We start from the raw sequence: 10123 nt of genomic DNA, 5'->3' as shown, positions 1-10123 counted from the left end.
TACGTAGATCCAGAGGCTGAAGTCATAGCTCTATCTCCAAAGACACTTATGGCCACAAATCGTTTCCTCTGCGAGATATGTGGAAAAGGTTTCCAAAGAGACCAGAATCTACAGCTTCACCGTCGAGGGCACAACCTCCCATGGAAGCTAAAGCAGAGGACGAGCAAAGAAGTGAGGAAACGAGTGTATGTATGTCCTGAGAAGAGTTGTGTCCACCACCATCCTACAAGGGCACTCGGTGACCTTACCGGAATCAAGAAACATTTTTGTCGAAAACATGGCGAGAAAAAGTGGAAGTGTGAGAAATGCGCCAAGAGATATGCAGTTCAATCTGATTGGAAGGCTCATTCCAAGACTTGTGGGACTAGAGAGTATCGATGCGACTGTGGTACAATTTTCTCCAGGTACTTAATTTATATTTACGTGCGTATGTATTTAATAGATCTTTACATTTCTTCATCACAGTATAATTTTAGTAACGGGTACGAAATTTTTTTTTTATTCGCACCATCAAACTACTTTTTTTCCCAAGATCCTTGAACACTAGCTAGGTATACATACATGTAGGAGTTCTCTTTATAGGTATAAAAGATTATTTATGGCATAATATGATCGCCTAGCTGTAAGCGCATATTGCATATTATTCTATATATAGATACATATATTTAAACTCACAATAAACCTAGATCTTATATTTTATCCGGCGTGGTGGTAAAAACAAGAATATGATACCTTAACTAATTAACACTATAATATATATCAATGGACCACACAAAACAAATTTCGTTTTATCATGTTTGTTTGTAAGTAAAATAAGATTATATGATTGTGATGTTGTTGGAAGTAGTTCACGTAGGGTCTAAAATAATTTGAAGTATGTATTTGGTCATTCTCTGAACGTGCGTGCGTGCCCTGCTTGATTTCTTGAATAAGACAGTTTCTTGGATTGACAGTTTTTGGTTAAAGTAAAGATGTACGAAGCTTAGTTTTCTTTTTCCTTAATTGCTAACAATACAAAATAAGAAAGTTTCTTGAATTGCATAATTAATCAGTGTTTAAATTTTGTTGAAAACACAGGAGAGACAGCTTCATTACACATAGAGCGTTCTGTGACGCCTTAGCCGAAGAAACCGCAAGGCTAAACGCAGCCTCACATCTCAAAAGCCTAGCCGCAACCGCCGGTAGTAATCTAAACTACCATTATCTAATGGGCACACTTATCCCATCACCATCACCACAACCATCCCCGTCTTTCCCATTCGGACCACTGCCATCACAACATCACCACAACCATTTCCCAATCACAACCACCACCTTCGATCATCATCATCAAGACGCTATGAAACCTGCCTCGTCGCTCTCTCTATGGATGGGAGGAAATATTAATCATCATCACGAGCAAGTGAACATCGAGGACCGTATGGCACCGCAGCCACACTCACCGCAGGAGGATTACAACTGGGTTTTTGGGAACGCGAATAACCGCGGCGAGTTAATAACGACGAGCGACTCACTCATAACCCATGAAAATAATATCAATATTAAGGAAAACGCAAACGCGGCAACTTCTCTTTCCGTGCCTTCTCTTTTCAGCAGCGTCGACCAAATCAGCCAAGACGCAAACGCAGCTACCACCACAGCGAATATGTCGGCGACTGCGTTACTTCAAAAAGCGGCTCAGATGGGAGCGACTTCTTCTAAGCCACCGTCGACAACGATCACCACCGAGCAATCAGCGTTTCTTCAGAGTTTTGCGTCGAAAATATCCGACCAGGGTCAGATTATAGAAGATGGTGGCAGCGACAAGTTCTTCGCTTTGTTTGGATCGAACAGTGTTGGGTTGATGAGTAATAATAATAGTAATAATGGTCTTCATGAGATCGGGAACCCTAGAAGTGGCGTTACGGTCGTTTCGGGGATTGATGAATTACAAAATTACTCCTGGAAACGTAGAAGAGTTGAGATTGGAGATGCAGGAGGAGGAGGGCAAACTCGGGATTTCCTTGGGGTTGGTGTACAACAAACAATGTGTCGTTCATCCTCTATCAATGGATGGATTTGAAACGCTTCCTAATTATGAATTTCGTCTCTTAATTATTTTTCTACCGTATTTATGAAATCAATTTTATCAAATCTACTTTCCTTGACTAATTAATTTAAAGATTCAGATTTTACGGTAATGTACATATTTCAACTTTATCCATATCTCTATATCGCGATCTATCAACTTCAATATGAACATATCTCGTCAATCGATTTTGTGCTAATTAAAAAGGTAAACTGGTCTATTCTTGCTAATTAGTGTTCTTGTTTTTTTCTTATTTAGACAAACATTTTCACACAAACATTGGTCTATTTGCATTTTTTGCTTGGGAAAAGAAAGTTAAGATTCATGCATATTCATTCAATACGTGTAGAAGAAAGGTCTTTGATTTGCTTTTCATAAAATAAGTACTTAAATAAATGAATGTGTGTTCTTTTTTTGTATAGCATATAGTATAAAAACTAAAAAGAGTGGATCGCGAAGTGGTGGGCACAAAAGAAAAGATGGAGGCTTTTGAGCTCAATAATTCTAACTTAACTTGCAGGGCAATTCATAGTGGAGGAAAAAAATTATAATAAGAAAATAGAAAATGAAGAAAGATGGAAAAAGAAAAGATAAATAAAAGAGAGACACTGGGACACATATAATATTTCATTTTTTCGAAGTAACGCTAGATGTGAAATTATGTGATAGTATATATATATATATATATATATGATATATACGTACTCTTTCAACAAGATAGAAAGTGATATATTTGTTGAGACTTGATATGTGTGTGGATATATAATAAACACATTATCAAAATCCATTTTCAAGGTGACATGTTTAACTAAACTTTTAAAAGTTGAGAAAGATATTTTGTATTTTTTTACAATCAAATATAGTTGTAGCCTTGTAGGTTTCAATACAAAATGTAATAAATTATCAAATATTCTCGTTTCTGTCGGTTTGAGATACTTTTAAAATCTCATATTAATTTATTTGATAGGAAAAGAGGAAAAGAAACACATGGGAAAGAGAAACTAGCCTGGAAAAGTTTATTGGGCTTGTATTTATGGGCCTTTGATTAATATAAACCAATAAGATTGTTGTGTGGAAAGCTTGTTGGGTTTAATTTATGGGCCTTTGGTTATTATGAACCAATAAGCTTGTTGGGCTAATTATCAAAATATTTTTTGTTTTTAACTCAATTAAGACAAGTTTACATTCGCTCAAATAAAACTTTTAGACTTCAGTCGGCTGAGAAACTTTTATAACCTTGGAAGATCTCTCTGTCTCTCCGCAAAGTTCAAATCTTTTCTTAGTATCTTACTGTACTTCTTACTGTACTTTTATTCTATACAATAAAATCCGACTCGTAGACGATTGGAGCAAACCCATTGTGAAATTGGAGCGAAGATATTGAGGGACTCATCACACTAGTAATAAAGGAAACGCCTTTTGGGGTTTTTTTTCACGAGAAAGCTTATGGCGGAGTCGGGTCGGGCCATTCAATTGGTTTACGTTGATGAGGAGGGGAAGTTGAAGACGGACCCGGAAGCCATTGGTGCTCTTCAGAAGCTTAAGGGTCCTGTCGCTGTTGTCTCTCTCTTTGGTAAAGTTCTCCAGGGCAAGAGTTTCATCTGGAATCAGGTTTCTTTTTTTCTACTATTCTACTTTGATTCAGGGCTTAGGGTTTTAGTATTGCTTTTCTTGTTTTGTGCTTTTGGCTGTAATGATGTAAGTGTGAAGTCTTGTTCTTAATATGTGGAAATCGTATGGCTTATTTCTGTTTCTGGCATCAATTTGTATGTGGCAAAATCATATACCTCTCTCTCTATCTCTGATGCATGGTCTTAGTTACTGAAACTTTGAGTTGAGAATGTCTGATTTTTTAATGTTGTTCTATATAGCTTCTTAGCAGGAGCATTGGATTTGATGTTCAAACTCTTCACAGACCATGCACCGGAGATATATGGATGTGGATTGAGCCGGTGAAGAGGATTTCAGAAGATGGCACCGAATATAGTTTAGTGTTACTCGATGTCGAAGGGGAAGGCTCAAAGGGTATACAGGTTAGTTTTCTTTTTTACCTTATCAAAGATTCAAGTCTTTTATAGGTCTTTTACTTTAGGAGTAAGCATTCTCATCAAGAATTTATTGATTTGATATGTTAGGCTACACGCAACAGCCAGATATTCTCCTTGGCGATCCTCCTATCAAGCGTCTTTATCTATGGTCCGGTAAATAATAGACTGATTTTTTCTCTATGGAGTAAGTTCTTTCTAAATACACACTTAGTGATTTGTAAAATGACACAAATGTTGCCTCATGTTTCAGACACTTGGTGTAAATGACATTGCACTTGATCTCTCTTGTCTACTTGAGATTAGCAAACCCGACCATGTTGGAGAAGCTAAGGGCAATACATTTTCCGCGCTTGGGCAGTTCTCTCCCATGTTTGTTCAACTTATGAAGGTGATCATTTTCCCTTGTCAATTTTTTATACTTTTCATGGCCTAGAGTCAGCTATTCTTGATGTTTATCAACGATGTTTCACTTCTTTATTATCAGGACATTAACTCAGAAACAGTGGAAGGTGGAGAAGATGTAACGAAGAATAACAAAGTGGGTTAATCCTCCCCAAGATATCAGTTTTTATAAATACCGCTAGTGCATCACTCTGGCCCGTAGTACGATGAATAATGCTGAATTTTCTATCCCCCAATTGAGTCTCAGATTTTACTATGTTCTGTTTTTTTCTCGTGACCCATATAACTTGTTTGCGGTTTTGTATATAGTGTGAAAGTCTCCGGCCCCAGTTTCTCTATGGTATCAATGCCCTTCTGAAGTTTGTTTCTGAGAGAGTAAGGCCTAAGCAAAGAAGTGATACCATCGTTACAGGGCCGCCTCTTGCTAGTTTTACAAAGTCTTTTTCAGAAAATGTTAACAACAATGTCGTGCCTAGTATTTCTTCTTTATGGCAGGTAATTACTGATCTAACCAAGTGCCAAGTTTTAAACTTTTCGGTGTTTCTCATCACGTTTTTATGTCTTGGACTTATCATGTTCTGATGTATCATCTGTATTTGCAGTCTGTAGAGGAACTAGAAGGTCGCAGGGCCCGTGATACAGCAACTGAGGTATACATGTCGTCTTTGGAGCTTTCAGAGACTCCTGAAGAAGTAAGTTTTGACTCATGTAATGTAACATTCAACTATCAATTAGATGCAGTAGTAAAATTTAACTGTTAAACATGATGTTCTGCAGTCGATGCTGGTAGAAGCACACAATAAGGCGGTTATCAAAGCTTTGACCGCGTTTTGTGAATCTTCCATTGGAAACATCGAAGTAAAACAGAAATACAAACGAGAACTTTGGAGTTTCTTTGCAAAGGCGTTTGAGGTCATTTCGCTCTGTCTCTCTCTCTCTTTATCCATATATACTCTTTTGCCTATATGCCAACTATTGTTTTGAGACTGTTTTGCTAATTAGTTTTGTGCGTTCAGGATCACAAGCGAGTTGTAAATATGGAGGCTTATTCGAGATGTTGTAATGCTATAGAAGATATGGGCAAGAAACTATGGTCATTGCCTTGTTCTCATCATGCTAATAATATAGGCGATATGATAAAGGTTCGGTTTGTTTTGTTTCCGTCTTAAAGCTAAATTTTCGTCACAATATAGACATAATAAAGCCTAAAGCAGAACAACTCTTAGTCATTGAAACATGTCTTGCTTTCATAATAAACATTGTTGTAATCTGTATGAACAGGCCCTTGACAGCGCTGTTGCAGAGTATGAAGAATCTATCAATGGTCCTATGAAGTGGCAGAAACTGTCTTCTTTTCTGAGAAAGAGGTTCTCATTATGTTTATCTACTTCTGCAAATTAAAAACTAACCTTTTAATCTATAGTGTCTTCATGGAAATATAACCTTTCTCATCACTTAATTTACAGTATACAGGACATTCTTGTCCATCGCAGAGGGAATCAAATGGATGAACTTCTTTCTGAGAACTCCAAACTCAAGCTGCAGCATCGTTCGATGGAAAGCGCAGCGGATTTACTCAAGAAACAGCTTGAAGGAGGAGAGAAAATGAAAAAAGAATATCAGAAGCGTTACGAGGGAGCCATTGATGACATGAATAAGCTCTCAGATCAATTCAAACACCGGATTCATGACCTGGAAAGTAAGTGTAAGTCAATACACAATGAACACTCAAACCTCATGGATGTTCTGGAGTCCACAAGACTTGAGGCTTCTGAGTGGAAACGTAAGTATGAGGGGACTTTGGATGAGAATGGCGAGAGCAACAATCGAGTAGGGGTAGATGCGTCGATCACTAGGTGCGGTAATAAGTTAATTGATTGGAAAATTAAATATGAGAATATTGTTAGTGAGCAAAAAGCTGTTTCGGAGAAAATAGCAGCAATGGAGGAGAGGTTGAAGAAAGCTTCAGCCACGGAAGATGGCATTAGAGCTGAATTCTCCCGTGTTGTGGATGAAAAGGTTGGTCTTTTTGTTTTTAATAACCTCCTATCATAATATAAATCTATCAGCCAATTTCAAAGTCAACTGACTATATGATTCTTGGTCATTGATAGGAGAAGGTAATCACTGAGAAAGCTGCAAAGCTTGCGACTTTGGAGAAGCAATTGGCCTCTATGCGTTCAGAATTAAAGGTGTACTTCTCTGAAAGATTTGAGTCCCTATTCCTAATCTCTTAAAATTCTTGTATTAATCTTTGTGAAAAAACCTGAACGAGCTTATAAAAATGGAGTTTATTACTGTGTGCTCTAACACATTTTTGACCGTTGGTTCTTTGCAGAAAGGTAAACTGAAGGTGGACGAATGTTCTTCAGAAGCAAAAGACTTGAGACTTCAAATCTCGGCGCTGAATGAGAAGTATGAATCTGTGAAATCAGCAGCTGAATTGCATGAAGCTGAGACACAGATGTTAAAGCGAGAGAAAGATGAGTTGGAGAAGAAGTATCAGTCACATTTGAAAGATGGGGAAAGTGAGGCTTTAGCAGCTAAGGAACTTTTGAATTCATTGAGAATGGAAGCTGAAGCAGCCCGAAACAGAGAGAACAAACTTCAGACATCATTGGTTGAGAAAGGCATTGAAATTGATCAAGCTAAGAGCCGTATCGAAGAGCTTGAAAAAATCGAGTTGAAACTCAATAGTGTGGAAAGTGAAGCTTCAACATCTAAGAACCTTTTGGATTCAATGAAAATGGAAGCGGAAGCATCCCGGGAGAATGAGAACAGACTCCAGACATTGTTGGTGGATAAATGCAAAGAAATCGACGGAGCTAAGAGCCGAATTGAAGAACTTGAAAGAGTCTGCTTGAAGCTAAACGATGCGGAAAAGGAGGCTGCAACGTCCAAAGAACTAATGAGTTCAATGAAAATGGATGTTGAAACCGTGCGGAGCAACGAAAGCAAGCTCCAGATGTCGTTACAGGAAAAAAACATCGAAATCAACAGAGCTAAGGAACTAATCGAGGATCTAGAGAGGCAAAAGATGGAGCTTTCTGAAACTTTGGAGATGAGAGCGAAACAAAACGAACAAGCGGTTGCTGAATGGCAGAGAATCATCAATGCCGAGAAGGCAAAAAACATGCGGGTGAGTTTGATGGAGCAAGAAAACTCTTTTATGGCCTCGGATGAAGCAACACCGCTGCAGCGGGTAAAGCGTTTGAAGGTGGAAACAGCAATAACCTGTTCAGGTTCTGATTTTGCAAGAGAGAAGGAAGAAGATTCGGTTTCACAGTCACAGGAGAGCATGAACGCTGTGACAATGATGACCCCGAGAAGATGCACGAGCACGGAAGCTGGGGTGTCATCTTCGACGGGCACGGATCATTCGAAATACACAATGAAGAAGCTGAGAAGTGAGATACTGGAGCATGGGTTTGCGGCTGAGTTGGTTGGGTTAAAGAATGCAAGAAAGAGGGATTTGGTTCAGCTCTACGAACGTACCGTTTTACGAAAGTGAGATGTGTAAACATGAAACAAGGTCAAAGTTTCTTGTTCTTAGAACACTTTTGTTGACTTTGCTGCTTCAGTCTTCTTAATGAAAATGGTATTCCACAAAAATGAAGTTTTTTTTTTCTTCCACTTTTTGGAGTTTTACGGCGTTTGTGTCAGAACAAGAAGTCAACAACTGTTAAAAAGTCAACACGTGTAAATGGACGTTAGACTTGACGGCGTCATCAGTCATGACGTGTTAAGCTGCGAGGCTTTTGGAAAGTGGGCCAAGGTTGATTAAGTGGGCTTTATAAACTTATGGATCATATGAAAATACTGTTTGATTTATAATATACTAAATATAGAGATGTTGTCGTGGGTTTAAAAACCCAGCCCAGCCCAAACCCGAAAAAAACTTGCCTAGAAAAAACCCAAATTTGAAAACCAAATGAGTTTTAGGTTCTAGTGGGTAAACCCGAATGGGTTTTTAGTTTTGTAGGTAAACCCGTGGGTATCCGAATTATTTATCTTATGTGATGTATTTTGCATTTTATATTATATATAATTTTATCTTTAACTTTTTGATACCAAATATGATTTATATTATGTATTTTGTGTATTTTACTATATATGTAACAATTTACAAAAATTTATAATTTTATATAATTTAAATAAAGAATAGCAAATATATTAAAGAGTTTTGTTTTAAATAGATAAAACAAAATTTATTATTATATATTAGATAAAACTAAAGTTTTGTTCATAATTTGCTTATTTCATATTAAATTTAAATAAATATTTAAAAATGAGAATTTGCGTTTTTAGTAGAAAAACGACATTTTGCAGTTTTGGCAGAAAAATATGACTTTTCAGTTTTGGCGGAAAAACATAATTTTACGGTTTTGGTGGGAAAACGAGATTTTGCAGTTTTGGCGGGAAAACGAGATTTTACGATTTTGGCGAGAAAACGAGATTTTGCGGTTTTGGCGGAAAAACGAGATTTTACGGTTTTGGCGGGAAAACGAGATTTTGCGGTTTTGGCGAGAAAACGAGATTTTGCGGTTTTGGCGGGAAAATGAGATTTTGCGGTTTTGGCGGGAAAACAAGATTTTACGATTTTGGCGGGAAAACGAGATTTTGCGGTTTTGGAGGTAAAACGAGATTTTGCGAGTTTGGCGGGAAAACGTGATTTTGCGGTTTGACGGGAAAATATAATTTTGCTGTTTTGGCGGGAAAACGTAATTTTGCGGTTTTGGCAGAAAAACGAGTTTTCGTGTTTTGTGTTTTTGGTAGGAAAATGTGATTTTGCGGGTTTAGTGTAGGTGATTAGACTTGACAAAAAAAAAGTATAGGTGATTAGAAAGAAAAAAAAACCCAATGGGTACCCATAACTGATAGAGTAAGCCCGTGTAAGACTTTATAGTTTTGGGTACCTGCCCATTTTTAACCCATTTAATTTCTTAGAGAAAAAACAGATCCCAAAACCCAGTTTTAAGCATGGGTTTCGGGTACCCACTGAGTTTTTAGCCACTTTTAACATCCCTAACTAAATATGTAAAATAAGGTTAATACCTGATTTTTTTTCCTTGGTTAAACTTAAAACAGTATAGTGTCATTAGATAATGAATGTAATGCGATAGATTGATGTTATTAAAAAAAAATGTAATGCTATAGATTTTAGACTTTAGAGCAATAAGATGCACAAAGAGAGAAAAAAAGTAGTAGATGTGTCTCTCCGACAAACATAAGAAAAAAAAGATGAAAAAATAAATTCCGACGATTACGGACAAAAGGTGTGGTAGCTTCGGTTCCACACTAAGCAATCGTTAAGACTTGAGAGAGCATCATGATCCATGACCATGAGTACATTTTTGTCCCATGAGGGGCCCAAAAGTCTTAATTGTTAATTGTCCTAAACTTTCAATTGCTTCTTTTCTCTTTATTGTTAAACGAACTATCACAACTCTTATCAATTTCGTTTCTTCTTTACCAAAGTACACCTTCTCTTACAATTGAAACCTTAAAACGCATGTGAACTCGAGTCTATTATTTTCTCGAATAACTTAATGGTAAATCATAAAATTTACGGAGAAATTAACAACTTGTGACTATCATGGTTATC

General features: G+C 37.2%; 2 protein-coding genes across 4 annotated transcripts in view; both read left to right on the top strand.

Annotated features, from left to right (window-relative positions):
- Window positions 1-2070, top strand: part of LOC104754505 (zinc finger protein MAGPIE-like) — a 4268-nt gene extending 2198 nt beyond the window's left edge. Inside the window, exons 1-2 of one of the 2 annotated variants that reach the window (XM_010476713.2) lie at window positions 13-404; window positions 1078-2070. In XM_010476713.2, coding sequence (XP_010475015.1) covers window positions 49-404; window positions 1078-2062 — 1341 coding nt within the window. In that variant the 5' untranslated portion in view covers window positions 13-48 and the 3' untranslated portion in view covers window positions 2063-2070. Of the gene's footprint in view, window positions 1-12; window positions 405-1077 lie in introns of those variants that run through there. The other variant, XM_010476712.2, reaches the window with a different exon arrangement.
- Window positions 3276-8293, top strand: LOC104754504 (flagellar attachment zone protein 1-like). Of its 2 annotated transcripts, none has more exons than XM_010476710.2 (13): window positions 3276-3679; window positions 3940-4101; window positions 4204-4269; window positions 4367-4504; window positions 4601-4654; window positions 4828-5013; window positions 5121-5210; window positions 5296-5430; window positions 5535-5660; window positions 5800-5885; window positions 5985-6537; window positions 6633-6710; window positions 6857-8293. In XM_010476710.2, the coding sequence occupies exons 1-13, from the start codon at window positions 3515-3517 to the stop codon at window positions 8027-8029; spliced, it is 3012 nt and encodes a 1003-aa protein (XP_010475012.1). In that variant the 5' UTR covers window positions 3276-3514; the 3' UTR covers window positions 8030-8293. The 2 variants fall into 2 exon arrangements, with proteins under 2 accessions (XP_010475012.1, XP_010475013.1); XM_010476711.2 differs by having other exon boundaries at window positions 4204-4264; window positions 6857-8029.

Source organism: Camelina sativa, chromosome 17 (genome assembly GCF_000633955.1).
Source record: "Camelina sativa cultivar DH55 chromosome 17, Cs, whole genome shotgun sequence".
NCBI classification, from domain to species: Eukaryota; Viridiplantae; Streptophyta; class Magnoliopsida; order Brassicales; family Brassicaceae; genus Camelina; species Camelina sativa.
Note: the sequence above shows the minus strand (reverse complement) of the source record. Positions and strands in the feature narration are given on the sequence as shown.